General features: G+C 37.5%; 3 protein-coding genes across 3 annotated transcripts; 1 reads left to right on the plus strand and 2 right to left on the minus strand.

The window, feature by feature from the left end:
- Positions 1 to 1,295: 1,295 nt before the first annotated feature.
- On the plus strand, positions 1,296 to 3,317 carry LOC126623330 (uncharacterized). The gene is made up of 4 exons (XM_050292182.1): positions 1,296 to 1,521; positions 1,761 to 1,839; positions 1,916 to 1,997; positions 2,985 to 3,317. The coding sequence occupies exons 1-4, from the start codon at positions 1,392 to 1,394 to the stop codon at positions 3,123 to 3,125; spliced, it is 432 nt and encodes a 143-aa protein (XP_050148139.1). The 5' UTR covers positions 1,296 to 1,391; the 3' UTR covers positions 3,126 to 3,317.
- Positions 3,318 to 3,579: 262 nt separating this feature from the next.
- On the minus strand, positions 3,580 to 7,413 carry LOC126623329 (probable 26S proteasome non-ATPase regulatory subunit 3). Its single transcript, XM_050292181.1, has 9 exons — positions 7,246 to 7,413; positions 7,061 to 7,149; positions 6,694 to 6,884; positions 6,455 to 6,592; positions 6,210 to 6,346; positions 6,002 to 6,056; positions 5,818 to 5,928; positions 4,726 to 4,965; positions 3,580 to 4,469 (listed from the first exon to the last, which is right to left on the minus strand). The coding sequence occupies exons 2-9, from the start codon at positions 7,137 to 7,139 to the stop codon at positions 3,957 to 3,959; spliced, it is 1,464 nt and encodes a 487-aa protein (XP_050148138.1). The 5' UTR covers positions 7,140 to 7,149; positions 7,246 to 7,413; the 3' UTR covers positions 3,580 to 3,956.
- An 8,100-nt stretch (positions 7,414 to 15,513) lies between these two features.
- On the minus strand, positions 15,514 to 18,373 carry LOC126621879 (monooxygenase 2-like). Its single transcript, XM_050290493.1, has 6 exons — positions 18,076 to 18,373; positions 17,778 to 17,924; positions 17,326 to 17,394; positions 17,002 to 17,167; positions 16,607 to 16,835; positions 15,514 to 16,229 (listed from the first exon to the last, which is right to left on the minus strand). Exons 1-6 carry the CDS (start codon positions 18,150 to 18,152, stop codon positions 15,670 to 15,672), a joined length of 1,248 nt encoding a protein of 415 aa, XP_050146450.1. The 5' UTR covers positions 18,153 to 18,373; the 3' UTR covers positions 15,514 to 15,669.
- Between the last annotated feature and the right edge of the window lie 583 nt (positions 18,374 to 18,956).

Raw genomic sequence — 18,956 nt, forward strand, 5'->3', positions numbered from 1 at the left:
AAAATATATATTTTTTTAAGAAACTAAGAGTATATGACGTTTTACTGCAGTGACGGAAAACTATAATATTTATGCACTTTGGTTTAGGTACGATTTCCATCGATCCATCTACCCTTAACATTTAACAATTTAATCTACTAACCTTATCATTTGTCAAAAAAAAGAGTTAAGATGGAAATAAAAAATTCAATTACGATTGTTGTTCATCCATATATACGGTCAACGTAATAAGAGAAGACAAGAAAGAGAAAGAAATACCATTTCTAGATTTTTAAAACCAAATACTTGGTCAAGCAATGGTAAGGGAAATAGAACATAAGACATCAAATACACGATAGATGTTTTAATCTACAAGTTAAGAAGTTATATACTTAAATTGGGTGTTAGGGTTTGTAAATTATAATATACAAATATACTTTCAAGGCTTCACCCCCTATCATCATATATCAACTGAGAAAACTCTCATTTACTAGTTTGATGTGAAAAATGTCATCTTGTATTCAAATTACAATTTATGCTATTTATTATGTATTTTTTATTGCATATTTTCTTTATAAAATTACAACAAAACTAAGATCCAAGAATGTGATGACCAAGGTTACCAAAAGTTGTATTGAAAATGGGGGTATAGATGGTATATGCCTTTTGAGAAAAGACCATTAAATTAATTTCAATTTTTTTTTGTTGGAAAATTAATCAAATATTAATTATGATTTGAATACTTGAAGACTTGAAGCAAAGAAAATTGATTATGCTTTGTTTGGACAATGGGAGAATAGTGAGGGATTGAAGGACAAGGCAAGGTAGCCTTTTCTTGCAAGGGAGGATTGATTCAAGGTCTACAAATCATCCTTTAGGACAAGCAAATTACCATTATATTTTTATAAATGTTTAAGACTATTGAATTTTTTTTTCTCTTCTAACAATTATGGTTTATAAAACTTGAACTTAAAGTTTTTCTTCGAAAAGTGATAACGGATAACCTGTAAATCAAATGATCATATTTTCGTAAGAAATTAATCATAAATTGAAATCTTCATTTTTCACCACTATTAAACACAACATTTGCTAGAAAAAGAGGTTTATTGCCAATTATGTGATAACCTCAAGGCAATGGGCAACCCTAATACGGTCGTAGTTTTATTTTTTTCATTCCAGGGTCGTACTTAAAATCTTCAGCTTCATATTTCTTTCTAAACTTTCTGTATGGGCCTGAGGCCCAAAACAATGCGCTGTAAATGTAGTTAAACCCGGGGAGATGTAGACGGTCTAGATCCACCAACCCGTATATGGCAAACGACGTCGTAGCTAACTCCCGGGACCGTGGAAACGCGGCATCATATCGCTCTCACCACTGAAGCAAAACAAACGGGGAAGCCGAGCCGGAGAAGATGATCGTCTGCGTTGCCGTCGTCGGCCACCAGAACAACCCACTTTACATTCAAAGCTTCACCGACGCCGATGACGCCCTCAAGCTCCACCACATCGTCCACTGCTCCCTCGACGTCGTCGACGAGCGAGGTAAACAAAATTCAAGATTCGGATATGGGTCTGGGTCTCCGTTACTTTTGAAATTCTCACTTCTGGGTTCTGCTAAATAGTTTTGATTTTGCTGTTCGATCGAATTGGAAATGCACTAAACACTGAAATCATTTTTGGGTCTGCTTTATTTAGCTGAAAAATTAGACCTTTGAATGTTGGGTTTGTGTATTTTAGTTAGAATTTATGTAAAGTTTGTGTATTTTTTTGTGATTTTGTAGTGAACAATCCGAAAAAGTCCGGGCCAACATTGAATGAGACATTCTTGGGTCTGCTGTATCCAACTGAGAATTACAAAGTGTGAGTACTTTTGTTGTGTATGTTTAGCATGAATGTATTGATCTTTGGTGTTCTTATATGGTGATATTGTTTACAGGTACGGCTATTTGACTAATACAAAAGTGAAGTTTATCTTGGTAACTACTGATCTTGATGTCAAAGATGCCGATGTTAGAAATGTGAGTATTGCTCTGAGTGTGCATCTTTCTGAATTACTCATTTTCTGAAAAATTAAACATGATGCAGCATTCACTCAGAAATTTTCATCAATGCTACGATGTTTTCCGACGTAAATTAGTTGCTATGTTTATATGCATACTTCTGAAACAAGGTTTCCTTCTTTTTTTTTTTGGGAAAGGACAAGTGTATAGGAAGAAATGGAACTCCCGATCATATTTAGGGCACTGGAACTTAGGAGGACTGTAGATCTAAGCGGAATTAGACTGATGAGAGTTGTGTTTTGTGTTTACTGTTTTTGTTTTGTCATGGAGGACAAATGCAAGATTTCTTTTGTCATCTGAGTGGCAAATGGATGTTAAAGATTCCACTTTGCAAAACTTGCTTCTTGCAGGTGTATAGCCACTTAGCCAGTGGAATGCAAATTGATTTCTCAGTTTTTGCTTCCTCCAGTGAGAGAATGTTCATAAAGCAGTCATGACTTCGTGCTTATGTACATAAAATTGATTAAAATTTGGTTCTCACCAAAGATTGATTGAAGTCATATGGTTTTCAGAGATTGAAAACCCTCTTAATCCACCTTAGTTCATGTATAGTTTGGAAATGAGATGCGAGAATAAGTGATATAAAATATTGCGACAGTAGTTCCCTTGACAAGAAATGCAGATGTGACAAATTTACCCGAACGTTTTAACATGTTTATTTCCCGCCATCATGTACTTCTTAAACAACTGTAGGCAGACGTTATGTTTCTTGAGAATATGAATTCTTGAATTATTTGGATGGGATTTTCTATGGTGCTCTGGAGTATGGGTTACGCCGATTGTTTAATTGGTTATGATTCACTATTCTTCCATTTTGATAGTGTGGGTGGCCGCTAGTTTTCGTAAGTGCTAAATATGTTCCATGGTATGCTATCTTTAGTGAGTATTGTCTATATATGCAACAAGGTTTGGATAATCCCCCTAATTGGTTTATTTGTGTTATAGTTTTTCAGGAGATTCCATGCCGCTTATGTGGATGCAATTTCAAACCCGTTTCATGAGCCAGGTAAAAAGATAACCTCGAAAACCTTTGCAGAAAGGGTGAGCACAATCGTCAAGTCATTTGGCATGAGTTCAACCGGGTGAATGATCTCAACAGGATCGTAACCGAACATTCTGAGTCTTTCTTTATTGAACGGGTGGAGTTCATTCGCTTTTCTCACCTACGAACTGGAGTTAGATAAGATCACATGTTTTGTATCCCAAACTTCAGTTCTACTAGAGATGAAACAATTTGTGATTCTTCTTTTCCAATATAACGTTGTAAAATTTGTAGCATTTGGCTTCACCGGATATGGCTTTCATCTTCCCTGTTCTTCGTTTGCAACGTCTTTTCGTTTTTTTCTTTGAACATTGGCATACAAATGAAAACAATTCCATCTCCATATGCACGTATGAAAACGATAATAACGTAAAAGTGATATAAATAACCATCCAACCTAAACAAGTCAATACCGATTACCGAGTAGCCGGACAAAGAAGAAAAAAGACTTCACAGGCATCATGTGTTGAACCAAAATTACATAGTTTACGACACAACTTTCTCAACCATAAGCGTAAAAAAGACCGCTGGCAATATGCCACTTGAACAATTGTCATATTACAGGGAACATAAGAAAGAAAGACAGCATGCAAGAGAGAACTACTTTGGTAACCTGATAAAACATGTTCAATGAATGGTGAAATGTAAAATATTCGATGTTCGTATCATATTCAACGGAAAGAGGAGGTCGCTCAGGTCAGGCTCAACACGATAAATCTGTAACATAAACGGAAACAGGCGCTATCCGAGTCAATCAGACAAGGAACTCAAAACATTCTTGATACATTTTCAGAAAAGAAAGCAAAACAGGCACAGCTTTTTGAGAGCATTGCACAGGGAAAGTGGATGGCCGGCTTTCTCAGTATATAACCTCTTCAAAACTCATCATCATCTTCCTCGGCTATGTGCTTTGCAAGCTCTTGCTCCTGTTGTTGCCTCTCCCTCCTCTTCTCAGCACTTTCTTTCTCCTTGTGGGAATTTGGTGGGAACCTAAGTGCTCGCACTGCATCGTTGTGCAAATTGAGGCAAAATGCAATTCTTGTGTCGAATGCAGCTTGGGGCTCGTTAGTAGAGTAGATATCCCCAGTTTCCTTTGACACCATCCATCCATTTTCATGATCCAGAGTGGCATCAATTGCATCGTCTCGGATTGCCTTCGCCACAATGCTTTCAGCATCAGCAACCGGGTTTGGAGAGTCCAATCGCAACTTTTTAGCAACATCAACCAGAGAAATACGGGAATAAGAGATGCTAATGTTACGCAACCCAGTTCTTATGACATTATGTCGCAGCCTAACAATCAAATTGTGGGTTCGGTCTGCATTGAATACATTCGAGAACTTTTCTGCAATATTTTTGAAAAGCTCCAAGTCACCAATTCTCACAGCCTGAAAAATAAATCGTCTCAATCAAAACCAGCAGTAGAAAAAGCTCATGGCCTATTCAGGGAGTTGATTCCAAGTAGACCCTCCCAGCCTCATATACTGCATTACTACTATTCAACAACAATAACAACAAAGCCTTTTCCCACTAAGTGGGGTCGACATTACTACTATTCAACAGAAAAAACAAAATTCTTCTCAAACTTGACGAGAGTAAAGTTCGGAATTCAGAGTTCAAGGTTTTTGAGAAATGCAGACTTACATTTGTTAGTTCGAAGTATGGCCTCAAAGCCTTCTCCATGCCTTTTTGCATAAAAACGGTTCTCTCAGGGATTTCTCCAAGCAACAAGCGTACAATGATTGCCCACTTGTTGCACTGAATCCGAAAACCAAGGGCTGCTATAGGGGCTTTCCTAGCAGCTTGCAGGAGGGACTCCTTTGCATCAGTGTACTCCAACTGAATTGTTCTGATCTTTCCTAGGTAAAAGAGATACCGACAGAACTGCAACAAAACATTGGCATATCAGAATACGCATCTTACAATTCATATAAAGAGAACCACTGAGGTAATACACGCTCTGGTTCTGATGTGTACATTCACTACCACAATGTTTTGAACCAAGCTAGTACAAATTTGACTCTATGAAAACAGTCCCGTGGTAAATCCACATACTTCCCAAGGACCCTCCTTGTTTCCCTTAAAGTCGTAAGCAAACAAGAGAAGCAAAATAAAATGTATGTTGCAAGGAAGAGTAATATTTATTCACAAACTGCATGGTAACAGAGCGCGGGAGGAGGGATGTGATAGTAAGCAATGATTGACAGTGGAAGAAGGCAAAACCACAAGATAGACCAGCACGTTATAAAAATATGATTTTTGTTAATGAAAAAACCAAAGAGGTTGTAGCTATGTGATCCATTGATAATAAGCATGAGAATAACAGTTGAAGAATGAAAAACACAAGAAAGACCATATGTCATCACAAAACATCTTCTTTTTTTTTTTTTTTTTTTTCTCTAATAAGAAATGGAAAATGTTAATATAAAACATAATAGAAGATCTAAATTACAAATGAGATGAAGAAGCAGTGCACCAAATACAAATGATCCCAAATAGAAACTAAAGAAAGAAACCATTTTCAAGGAAACAACACCGTTCTCAATGAACACAATGTCACCCGAAAACATCTAATGGTACCTATGTTACATCACATTTGTTTTACAACTGAATATGCATAAGGTTAGAAGTTGATTATAAAATTATAATAAGACTGAACCATACATTTACATTCACACACAAGGGTGATCCTAGACACATAGTTTAAAGATATAGATTCAAATAATTGAGCATTACCTGCTGGTTGGAGTGAGCCTCAAATCGAGGTGCCTTGGACCTCAGTTTCTCTGCCTGATCATACAGGTTATAGTGGAGATAATTGCGAAGCAGAAGGTTTAGAAGTGTTTCCTGCATCACATTGTTATCCACAAGTTAGAAACCAGTAGGACAGGCACAGTAGCTTACAATATAAAAAAATTACCTGACCCAGCTCATCATGGCGCAAAGTTGCAATCCGGTGAAGATTCAAGAGATTTCTGTGAATGAATGAGTGAAAAGATTAGTCGTAATAGGAATAAGTTAAATACTGAAACTCAGAAACATTGCAGACCTTGTCCTTAATACAAAGACATTAGTAAATCAAAAAACAAGCAAAAGGAATCTTTAAATAGCAATAACATACAACTCACCCTCTAATTTCTGCAAGATCACCAGTGAGTTCATAGCTAAGGGAGTAATAGAAGTACAGCCTGGATGCCAGAACATCAATGGTTCTCCTATTCAAGTTCTTAATACGAGCAATGCTTGCCGAGGCACAAGCTTTAGCCTAAAAGACAGCAAGTTCAATGTTATCACAAATATAAGAGCCTAAACTTTTAAAAAGTAAACGATCCAGAGCCATATGTAATAACATGTTATAAGTATATTGCTTCACCTCATTGTACTTCTTCTGATCAATCAGAAAAATGAGCACAAGCAAGTAGGAGTACATCTCTAGCTCTGGCAAGGCATGTTTTGCGGGAACTTGAGTAGCAGATGTTGCGGTATCAACGTCCATATCCTGTTCATCGTCCTGTACAACCAAAAATTCACTTTCACAGTGCTCGAAACAAAACAAGAACATCGTATACACCAGCTCAAATCCAAAATTCAACACGGTAAATCCAAAATCACCTTGGGAAGAAAGGACGATAAACGGCTATGAACCTCAGATCCCGGTGTAAGGGCAAAACTGAGGAATGCTGAAATCACAGAAACCTTCAGCTTCCGCCTCAACACCATCGTTAGCCTAACGGCACGCACAATCCGCCTAACCTCCCGGGTATAAGCAGCAGTCTCAAGGAGTGAAGCAATCTCCTTCAAATCTAACAAAACCAGTAAAAATTGAAAATCTCAAGTCAAATCCCACATACCCAGTTCGATAAATACCAATAACTTACTTCAACCCACAAAAAAAATGCGGGAAAATTAGTGTTTTGCAGATACATATACATATACATATACATATATATATATATATGGATGCGGATGGTGAACTTACTGTGTAAAATTGACGGAGAAGTCGAAGAAACTGAGTTGGAAGGCGCCAGGACCTCCTTCATCTCCACGTCTTGAGTCATCTTGAAGAGACTGTATCCAGATTACACAGAACGTGGATTTAACGAACGACGAACGAAGATAAAACCGAAAAATTCGAAATTTGCATTGTAATTAAGGCAAAGTTACCTTGAATCTGGCGGCGGCTCGCGCTGATCGGAATCGATTTGGCGACTGATGAACCAGGGTTTTGCTACGGTTTCCTCCTCTGCAAGTTTATGCGAGACAGAAGAGAGAGAACGAGGAACAGTGAGAGAGACAAGTGAAGGCCAATGTTATACGGCGTCGCTTCTTTCATTTCTTATTTTTCTTTTGGATTTTCTTCTTTTTCTAAAAGAAAAATCTGAGACAATGTTTTTTTTTTTTTTGAAAAGGACGGCATATATTTCATAAAGCCAGTAAGGCTAATTGGTACAAGGTAAAGAAACATTCTACACAAGAAGATCACTAATTATAAAAGGAGGTTGAGTTATAAATAAAATAAAATAAAATTATAAAAGGAGGTTTATCTAACCAAGTACAGTCATCCTAGATGGAGGGCAAAACGGGCCAAACAATGGGCTAACAAGTTTGCTTAACAGCAGATATGGGCAACCAAAGCTTCAACGACCGAAGACAGCAAGAATTTGGTATCTTCGATGATGGGTTCCATGGGAAACAAGTTCATCGAAGACTCCAAAATTGCTGAAACGATCTGAAGCGCATCACTCTCAATATTAATCTTAATTAAACCATGTTCAACCACCAATTCAAGACCAACTTGCATGACAAATGCTTCCACCTAGACAGGGGAAAACACTTCCAAGAAAACACGGTTAGCCGCACCCACAAAGTTTCCTTCAGCATTTCTGATTATGATCCCCACTCCACCTAAGCACTGTTCCTTATCCCAGACCTCATCTACATTAAGTTTCAGTCTACCAGTTGGAGGACAATACCATCAAGGAGGGACACCATGGCTAACTGGTTGAGAATGAGAGCAAGTCACACGCAAGAAATCCTACCACCAATCCACAACACGACCCGTGACCACCATAGGATTCGGATTAGGAACCTCACCCCAAATTTTAGCATTCTTGGACGTTTAAATCGCCTAAAATAACATAAGGATACAATTGAAGTCCAACTTCACTAGATTTTACGCTATAAGTAGAGCTTATTCCTTCAAGGAGCATCTATTCCAGTGAGAAAGGTGGAACGCTAAGGGTGAGGCTCGCCAGATACTAACTGTGAGTGGGCACTCAAGCATAAGGTGATGCGTCGATTCTGTGGCCGATTCATAGAGCACACATAACAGATCAATGAGGACTCTCCCAAGACTGAGGTTTCCAACCGTAGGGACAATATTTGAGATAATTTCCATGTCGCCATCTTAACTTTGGGAAGAACACTAGCTTGCCATAATCTATCCCACAAAGTAGAAAAATGGATGTAAAGGGATGAAGACGATGAAGATAGAGATGGAAGGAAAATCCATTACCGAGCCACATGATAGGCACTTTTAATAGTGAATTTGTCTTTTTTATCATAATGCCAAATCAGCTTGTCATCCATTGACCACATACTCAGCAGAAGAGTTCGAATAAGACCAACCTCTTCAAAAGGCAGTATAAAGTTGAGTAAGTTCACATTCCATTTGGCATCATCAATGATCATATCTCGAACAACAGAGATGGTAGAGTATGCATGCTTAGTAGAGAAAGATTGAAAGGTTAAGGGTTGAGGAATCCAGTGATCTCCCCACACTTTGACAGTACTTCCATCACCAATCTACCACCTAGATCTCCGTTTAATTACCTCTCTAGCAGCACATATGCTTCTCCACACAAAAGATGCATTAGGCCAAACCACATCATCCATAAAAGAAGAATCAGGCAAAATACTTAGCCTTTAGACTTCGTGCAACTAAGGATGAAGATTCAAAAATGATTTGCCACTCTTGTTTTGCAAGAAGGGTTGGATTAAAGGTATAGAAAATGCGAGAATCCACCCTCAGATTTTGGGAGGCAAAGCTTATTCCAAGTCATCCAATGAATTTTCCTCTCATTATCCGATTCATTCCACCAATAAAAGGCCACTAATTGGTTTAACTCATCACAAAAGTACTTTGGAAGTAGGAAGCAATGCATGGTATACAATGGAATGGTTTTAGCCACAACCTTCACTAGTAACTCTTTCCCTATGGCACTAAGTGTTTTTCCTTTCCAGCCCTGAAATTTTTTTCATAGCCTCTCTTTAATATTGTTAAAGCAGGCCCCGCGATTTCTCCTGACCAATACTTGAAGTTTTTTTCATAGCCTCTCTTTAATATAGTTGAAGCAGGCCCTGCGATTTCTCCCGACCAATACTTGAACCAACTCAAACCCTTATACCCAAATTCAAATATTTAGACCCACTAAGATCATCTTCAAAGAAAATGTCGAATTATAAGTGTCAAATTATAATTAATGGTTGATGTGGCAATCTAAAGTCGAATGTCAAAATTTGAACTTCTCCAACTAAATTGTCAAATATTATTTTATTATTTAAATAGAATTTTAAATGGTTACAATTAATAAAAAAATGTTGAAACAAAATTTTTATTAGTTGAAATGTTACTAGAATAAGGGACACACCATTAGAATGAATTAAAAATAAATTTGACATTGATGTCAAATTTGACTCCTAATCACAAAACATTCAAATCCAGTCAACAAATAACACTTTGATTGAATAGACTTTTGATGTCAGCTATGCACAGTGGCATTCCATCTAGGATTTTGACATCTCCTTTGAAAATGCTCTAAAAGATAAAATTTACGTTGGTGAAAAGTGAAAGTCACACAACCCTCGAGACCTAAATTTTAAGACATAAAATGTATTAATGTGTAGTGGAATGGGTTTAATCCTGATTTTTTTTTTCGACAAATTTTTTTTTTTGTAACTTTAAATTATGTGATTTTAATTTAATTTTACAAATTTTTTAACCTAAAAAAATTAAATTCTAACAAAATTTTCAAAATGGAACAAATCATAACACAAATGAACAAATAAATGAGTATATATAGAGTTTGGAATAATTTTTAAGTGGACATGTTTTAAAATATTTATTTATTCTTTTGACCTTGGTATTTAAATTTCAATCGTTCGATTAAAAAAAACATATATGAACCGTTAGATCAAAAGATTGCAAAAATAAAAAGCCATTTAATCTGAACTGTTGGTTATGGCTGCTTTTGAACTCAATTGAACTGTTGGTAACAGTACTAGAATAGTGTCTCACATTAAGATATGATGAGTTTCCCACAATCAAAATTAGCCTTCTTCAAAAGCAATAAAGTGAGGGTTGGAGCTAGAAATTTGTTCAACAATGTCATAATTTTTCCTCCACTCCCCTGCATAAAACCAACCACATAACTTGTGACAATAAGATCAAACCCTCTCCATCTCCTTTCATTGGCATACTTTTTCAAACCCATCTCAATCCTCTTAGGGGGTGTTTGTTTGCCCTTCTTAGCCTTTACTGGATTGGATTGGATTAAGTATTAATGTAGTCTTGTGTTTGGTGGCTTGCGAGACTAACACTAATGGCACTAGGTGGGACCCACTTTCACAAACGGCTTCACTAGCCGGTCTTAGCGAGAGACCCCGAAACCCACGGGACTAGCTAAGACCTTCCATCATCCTCTCTTGCCTTCGTCCACTCTTGCTACATCCTTTCTCACCTTTGTCTGCTTTGCTGCCTTGGGTTCATCAACCTTGATTTTCGACGGCATGGGCTTCAATGAAAGCTAGAACTTAGAAGATAGAAAATTTTTTACGGATAGGTTCATCTATCTCTGTCTCAAATTTTTTACGGCATCGACCTCGACCTCGATTTTTTACGACTAGGTTCATCCATCTCTGTCTCCAATTTTCGATGGCATCGACCTCGACCTTGATTTTCGACGGCTGGGTTCATCCATCTCTATCTCCAATTTTCAATTTCTTAAATCTAATTCGCAATTTATCCCAAATTTTCATTAGGAAAATAGAAATTTTGGATATGCATTTCTTGTCAAGTTTTAAAATTTTTTGGTCAAGCATCAAGAGTGAACTTGAATTTGGGGATTAGATTAGAGAGAAAATTGCGATTTTCTCACAAGAAGAAGCAGATTATGTAGGAAATTTGTTTGGGATTGTGGGAAGAAAATTGCAATTGGTTGTTGCTGCTTGTAATTTCCAACGAGGAAGAAGAAAAAGTTCCTGCTTGTAATTTCCAGCGAAGAAGAAGAAGAAAGAGTTCTTGTTTGGACCCAAATTGAGTCGTTTGTGCTAATTTGATGTCAAATTTGTGAATTGCATGTTGAAAATTTTCTATCATACTTCTTAGTCCGACACTGCACCAAACGTTTTAATAAGTTAATCCAGCTTAGTCCTTGAAGTTAGTCCAGTCCAAGATAGCCCGGTGCAACAAATACATCCTTATAATATTCCTCCACTCCTTCACCTCCATCTTTTATTTCTCGCCTTGAGTGTTTCAACAAGGCCTCTCCAAGACACCTTGCTAACACAACGCCGTCTTCTAACGCAGCGCAACCGCCTTGGCCTATGTCTGGTGTCATAAGGTGGAGAACGTCCCCGGAAACACAAACATTGCCTTTGCTAATGTTTCCTCAAAAAATCTCCCAAGGATGTCTATATCTCAGTGGAGATGATATAAAAGCATCCAAGTTAATGCTTTCTATTACTTCTCTTACTTTCTCATGTGCCTTTCCAAGGTTGCCTAGAATATATTGCTTCAGTTGAGCTGGGCTTTCTTCTAGCTCTCGCTATGTTGGATGGTTATTCAATAAGTTGGATTACAGTACAAGATCAACGGAAGGTGGGATTTGACGATTCCAAAAGAAAGTAGAGAGATTGATGGTGTCTGAAACTCTACTTTTGCAAACATCTGTGTGTTTTTTAAGAGAACCAGATAGAAAATAAAGAAATCTTAAATTATTTTGTAGGATTAATCTCAGTTTACTATCCTGAAGTTTCTTGGTTTTCAACATTTAATACATGAAGTGTTTTTCATCTCAGAGTGGTACATAAAGTCATAATTTTGAAACACTTTCATACATCTATTAAGTTTGATGTTAAATCAGTCATTAACTGATGACGTGGCGCTTACGTGGACAGTGGCTAAGAGCCACATGTCTAGGGGCCCACATAAATATTAAAAAATTTAAAAAAAAAAAAAAAGGTTTATGGGTTGTCCTCTACCTTAACCCTCAACCCCTTCCCTCCCTTCTCTCCTCTGCACACCCTTTCTGCACACCTACCCTCAATTCCCTCTCCTAAACCCTCAATTCCATCTCCCATATTTTCTTTCTTTCATTCTTCTTTTTCTCCTTCTATTTTGTCCCTTTTTCTTGCTTTTTTTTTTTCAAACCCTAAAAATTTACATAACCCAATTTTCAGGCAGAGCTTCAGCGGCATGGGATGGGGTTGGTGTGTAGCCAATCGTAGTCATCCATCTCTGTCTCCACAAGCAGATTCTCTCCCCCTTCTCCAATCCCACCCCACTTCTACCTTGTCCTCCATCTTCAGCCCCAGAACGTCGCAGCCCAAGTGTTCATCGAGCGCAAATCGCAGAAAAATGTCATCGCAATTGAGCCTTCACCTCGTCAAATCACCGTCGTGAGTGTCCAATCAGCCGGACCCACATTTCCTCATTGCCAACGATCGCAGATCTATGGTCACATTTAAAGGCAAGCTTAGTGACGGCGTCGAAGCGGGAGAAAAGGGAAGGGATGTTGGGTTTTGGCCGTGCGGTAGAGGTGGGTCTAATTGGGAGATAGATTTTGGTCAGCGATCGAAATGAAGCCCGGCATGGATCTGTATGGGTCTGCCAAAAAGGCCCGGTTGAAGATGGAGGAGTTGAAGGGTGAACTGCAGTTGATGAGGTAGTTGTCTGAGGGAGTGAATGAGGTTGTGAAATGGAGGAGAAAAAGGAGGGTTTGAGAGAGAAAATAGAGATTAATGATGTTGAGGGTTTAGGAGAGGGAATTGAGGGTGAGTGTGCAAAGAGGGTGTGCAGATGAGAGAAATGAGGGAGGGGGTTAGGGGTTGAGGTACGGGACAACCCATAAACTTTTTTTATTTTTTAATATTTATGTGGGCCCCTATGACACGTGATGCCTAGTCATTGTCCACGTGAGCGCCACGTCACTAGTTAACGACTAGTTTAATAGCAAACTTAACATATGTATGAAAGTTTCTCAAAACTATGACTTTATGTACCACTCTGGGATGAAAAAAACTTCATGTATTAAATGTTGAAAGTCAAGAAACTTCAGGGTAATAAACTGAGATTAACCCTATTTTTAATTAACTTTGTGTACGTGGAAGTGACAAGGCTAACACAGATGCTCCGCTTTGCCATATCAGATAGTTTAACGTGATTTTTTTTTTTACGTAAGAGTGAGGAACAATGAGACGCAAAATTGACATTTAGGGGGTTAAGCGAGACATTTTGAGATTTAGATGCAAAGTGAGATTAGAGTTGAGTTTTAGGGGTCAATGTCATAATTTAGGATTCCACTTTCATGCAACGTAACATTAATTACTATGAGTATTGAATGATATGGATTCACGAGATACAATCAAAATAAGCGTAATGCTAAGAGCATCTCCAAATAAGATGTCAAATTTAAAACATCAAAATGAAATTTGATGGCCTATATGGCAGTTTGACATTTTGTATAATTTTTTGCTAAACTCGATATATTAAATAGTATGTCATTCTATAATTTTTTTTATCCTTTTGTGGGGTCTAATTATTGAGATAGCCAATCAAATTCTTGGAATACAAATTACATTTATTATATATTGCTTCACAATTATTAAAAAAATTATTAAATGAATTCGACACTTGATGGCCTTGCCTTTAAATGACTCAGCGCCACGTAGGAAACTGAAGTTTCGATTGAAAAAAGTTTGTTGTCATTTTTACTGTTGTATCTATGTGACAGTTTTGACATCTTATTTGGAGATGCTTTAAGAAGACTAACTATTTAGATCAAATTGTGTAAACCATATGACATGATTATTCAAGATTGAATTATGACCTAAGTGTCGATTAATGTATTTATTTCATGTGGTGATCATGATTTTCAAATTTGGTCTAAAAATTGATTTGCCTAACATTCCTCTGAAAATAATAATCAAATCCAATCCAAATCATCCAATATTCATAAAATTTAATATTAGAATTCCTAATGTGCATGTTGTGGAATTCTCTACTGGGGATGGCATAGCCTTAAATAAAGTTAAGGGCGGGGTTCAAACAAGAAAAGATTTACGGTAGATACCTAGGCACCCAAAGACGAGGAATGGCGTAGTAAGCGACGAAATGCTTTGGGGAGTTGATTTACGCAACATTTTAACGCTAAAATTTATGTAGCATGGAATAATTTTCCCGTAATTTATGGCGGCAATTGGACATGTCATTGTGGGATGATGACGAATGGGATTACGATTGGGATGACATACTAAGGACAAGTGACACTAACAACAACCAACTTTCAACCTTATTGCCCTTTTAGATTTTGTGCAAGGGGCTTGTAGATAATGATTAAGAAAACTCCATCTTGCTGTTTTGCCCTCGAAATTCCGACATGTACATACTGAATATATCTACGCTTCTTGAATTTAAGCTTGTTATCAAAATTGACTAAAAATATGATTGTGGAAAAGGTTTATAGGGCAACTATGAAGGATAATTTTGTCATAATGGGATATTGGGATTACTTTTCGAATAAATTGTAGCTATGATCCCTTAACTTTAACTCAATTGGAGTAATGGTCCCTCAACTAAAAATCCATTACCATTGGTCCCTCAACTTTAATTCAATTGGAGAAATGATCCCTTAACTTTAACCCAATTGTAGCAATGGTCCTTCCAACATAACTTGTTTTGACAAAAAATTTGACGTAGTTAACGAAAATGACCATAATTACACACTTTGATGAGTTGAGAGACCCTAATTATATAAATGGTTATTATTTTGACGAAATTGATGAAAAAACTTATAGCTACACATTTTGATAAGTTGATGGACCAATGGTAATGAATTTTTAGTTGAGAGACCATTGCTTCAATTTGATTAAAGTTGAGGGACCATTGCTACAATTTACTCTTACTTTTCTTTGGTGGAAGCCATAAGCCATAGTGGCATTACAATTTGGAGGAGATAGGCGGCAATCAAATTGCAATAATTCCACAAAATGCTTTATGTTATTAGCAGTTGAGCACTAGGATAATTAATATTCTCGGTTTAAACTCAGTCCGGCGGTATTCCTCTTCTTAATGTTGAAAAAGTCTCAAGTTCGAATTTTCTTTGCGGTTGAAGTTGAAAACGAAAAATTAAACTAAACTTAGTCACAAATGTCTAATATAATTGTGATATAATATGATTAAAACTCTTTTTCATACTAGTGACAAAATTACAAGTAGGGTAAGAAAGGTCTTTTACTAATATAATTGCAATATAAGCAAGATTACTTGGAAGTCAAATGAAAATTAATATACAGAAGAACTGCATTGTTTTAAGAGATGCTGAGCTTCCCACAATCAAAATCAGACTTCTTCAACAGCAACCCAGCAAGAATTGGAGCCAGATATTTGTCCCTCAAAAAGTTCATGATTTTCCCATCACTCTCTTGAAAAAAACCAACCACTAAAGCTGTGCTGATCAGATCAAAGCTTCTCCATCTCCTCTCAGTAGCATACTTCTTCAACCCCGTCTCAATCCTCTCATATTCTTCCTTTCCTTCTTCACCCGCCTTATCTTTTGTTTCGTGCCGTGAGCTCTTCAACAAGGCCTCACCGAGACACCTTGCCAACACAACACCGTCTTCCAATGCAGCGCACCCGCCTTGGCCAATGTCCGGGGTCATGGGGTGGAGCGCGTCTCCTGCAACGCAAACATTGCCTTTGCTGATGTTTCCCCATAGAATCTCCCAAGGATGTCTATATCTCAATGGAGAGGATACAAAAGCATCCAGTTCGGTGTTTTCTACTACAGCCTTTACTTTATCGGGTATCTTTCCGAGCTTGCTTAACATGTATTGCTTCAGTTGACCTGGGTTCTCTTCTAGCTCTTTCTCTACAAGACATGAAGAATTAGCAAAAAAAACGTGACACACACATTGATAGTTTCTGAATTGCAACGAGAATGTGACACACATTTGACATTTTTTCTAGTTCTCTCTACAAGACATGAAAAATAAATAAATAAAAGTGACACACATTTGACATCTTTTCTTAACAAGTGATATTATTCTTTAAAATAGTCTAAACAACGGGGAGAAAATTTGAACTCGGGTGCAGAAAGGGAACGCATTCGCTCTACATAGTAGCAGAAAATACAGTTTGAATTGAGAACAAAAATACTTACTTTCAAGGATGATTGAGAGCCAAAACTTTTGGCTTAAATAATAGGAAGTAAGCAAAAAAGTCTGAAAATTGGTGTGAGATGCTTACCTTGGCTGGTAGGAGCCCAAGTGTAGTACCAATGAACAGTTTTATCATCACAAGGGATTACACCATATCTAATACCATTTCCAAAGAACTTCATAAATATGGGATCAAAACCATGGCTGCTCTTGAAGTTGGCAAGGCCTCGGATGGCAGATCTCCCTGTAAACGCCGGCTGCTTGAACCCTAGCCATTTAGCAACCACGGAGTTCACTCCATCACACCCAACTAAGACCTATTCAATCACGGCATTGATGTATAAGCAGTTAGATCAAAAGATACCTATACATAGAGTTCAAAAAACTAGAGCGTGGAACCTAAAACTAATTGATAGCGATGAAGAGGAAACACAGTAAGGCAAGGCTCTACATTCCCTATGTGGGATATGCTCTCAACAATACCTTGGCCTTGAGGATGGTTCCATCAGCAAGATGCACCAGCTTCAAGTAGCCTGATTCGTCAATGGAAACCACCTTGGATGAAAACCTAATGGTGCCACTAGGGAGTTCATCTGCAAGGGCTTCCAAAAGCAATCTCCTTTTCACGCGACGAACTTCATGATCTCCGCTGCACATCATGGTAAAATCTCAATTATATCTGAGCATGCTTGCATCAAGAAGCTGGAGAACGATGTTGGGGGGCTGAAAAGCATGCGAAAAAGGAGATGCAGCAACTGGAGGAATGTAAGCTATTGAGGGGATTAAGTATATATTTGGAAAACTTACTTCTTTCCCTTGGCCTTAAATGACATCTCAAACACAGGAAGCCCAGAAATTGTTGAGGAAGTCACATTCCTGCATTCACAGCACCGTTCAGTTCCGTGCCAAAAAAAGCATCACACGGAATCATTTCTACACTGCCTGCTGAAATAATTTTACTTATTCATCAAACAAAAGGGTATATAATTTATGTCACTTATTCATTTTTGATACTATATATCGAAATTAATTCGCACATGAACAAAATAGTTCAAAAGGAGATGGATCGAATATAAGGCCGGAGGCAGAGACTGCGTTCTCTTGTATATGTATGTGTGATCTCAAGGTGTCAAGGCACGCACCAAAACAGACGTTCATGAGGGTTTAGATTGATTGACCATTGGATAACATAACATATCAAAACTGTCCACAACAAGTAGTTATAAGAAAGAGATGAGGTAGGGTCGGAATATAATTACCCACGAAGTGCCCCATGTTGTTGGCGAAGAGTATCACCAGTGCCAAGGGCATCCAAGGCCTTCCATGCATTTGTCCATGTTGTTAAAGTAAACCCGGTCGTCCTCAAACAATCCGACGATTCTAAAACTAAGCTCCGAATCCCCAGCCTGCAGCAAAAACAAAATTAATTTTGCTTATTGCTTGCAGTCTGAGTGAACATATTTGCAATTAATCATATTAACAAGTTTTGGTACATAGTAGTAATTAAAACATATTATTATCCAGATCAATCTGAAAACTTGAAGAGAGAGAGAGAACCTGTGAAGCCCCAAGGCTGCAGAAAGACCAGCAATTCCAGCTCCAACAATTACAACACTTTCTTCTACTACTTCCATGAGTGATGATATTATTGACGCCGTTTCGGAGTTGCTCTGTTGGATGGTTATTCAATAAGTTGGATTACAGTACAAGATCAACGGAAGGTGGGATTTGACGATTCCAAGGGGAGGTAGAGAGATTGATGGTGTCTGAAACTCTACTTTCGCAAACATCTGTGTGTTTTCGAAGAGAACAAGATAGAAAATAAAGAAATCTTAAATTATTTTGTGGGATGAATCTCAGTTATTACCTCAACTTTTTTAGTTTTCAACATTTAATTTATAAAGTTTTTTTCATTTCAGAATAATACATAAAATCATAATTTTGGAACACTTTCATACATCCGTTAAGTGAATAGTATCAGGTTCAAAGGAGAAAAGGTTTACAGTAGATACCATGGCATCCAGCGAGCGACGATGAATGGCATAGTAAGTGACGAAATGCTTTGGGAAGTTTATTTACGCATCATTTTAATGCTAAAATTTATGTAGCATGGAAGAATTTTTCCATAATTTGCGGCGGCAATTGGATATGTCATTGTGGGATGATGACGAATGGGATTACGATTGGGATGAACACTAAGGACAAGTGACACTGACAACAACGAACTTTCAACCTTACTACCCTTTTAGATTTTGTGAAAGGGGCTTGTAGATAATGATTAAGAAAAAAGAAACTAATGAAAATGGTTTTAAAACTTTGAGTTTTAACGATAAGGACAAAATAAAGGATAAAGTGAATAGTATCAGGTTTGACTTTTTAGTGTAAAAATGTGGTTTTTCATTAAAATGAACCGTACCTCGGGCTTTTCGTTAAAACTC

This window comes from Malus sylvestris, chromosome 5, assembly GCF_916048215.2.
Source record: "Malus sylvestris chromosome 5, drMalSylv7.2, whole genome shotgun sequence".
Taxonomy (NCBI): domain Eukaryota; kingdom Viridiplantae; phylum Streptophyta; class Magnoliopsida; order Rosales; family Rosaceae; genus Malus; species Malus sylvestris.

Excerpts from the sequence above, each read along its gene's own strand:
- LOC126623330 (XM_050292182.1), top strand. The coding sequence starts at position 1,392 with ATGATCGTCTGCGTTGCCGTCGTCGGCCACCAGAACAACCCACTTTAC. Across the intron at positions 1,522-1,760 it reads CGACGTCGTCGACGAGCGAG|TGAACAATCCGAAAAAGTCC; the intron begins GTAAACAAAATT and ends GTGATTTTGTAG. Across the intron at positions 1,840-1,915 it reads CCAACTGAGAATTACAAAGT|GTACGGCTATTTGACTAATA; the intron begins GTGAGTACTTTT and ends TATTGTTTACAG.
- LOC126621879 (XM_050290493.1), bottom strand. The coding sequence starts at position 18,152 with ATGGAAGTAGTAGAAGAAAGTGTTGTAATTGTTGGAGCTGGAATTGCT. Across the intron at positions 17,168-17,325 it reads TTTAAGGCCAAGGGAAAGAA|CGGAGATCATGAAGTTCGTC; the intron begins GTAAGTTTTCCA and ends CATGATGTGCAG. Across the intron at positions 16,836-17,001 it reads GAACCATCCTCAAGGCCAAG|GTCTTAGTTGGGTGTGATGG; the intron begins GTATTGTTGAGA and ends GTGATTGAATAG.
- LOC126623329 (XM_050292181.1), bottom strand. The coding sequence starts at position 7,139 with ATGACTCAAGACGTGGAGATGAAGGAGGTCCTGGCGCCTTCCAACTCA. Across the intron at positions 6,593-6,693 it reads TATCGTCCTTTCTTCCCAAG|GACGATGAACAGGATATGGA; the intron begins GTGATTTTGGAT and ends TTGGTTGTACAG. Across the intron at positions 6,057-6,209 it reads GATCTTGCAGAAATTAGAGG|AAATCTCTTGAATCTTCACC; the intron begins GTGAGTTGTATG and ends ATTCATTCACAG.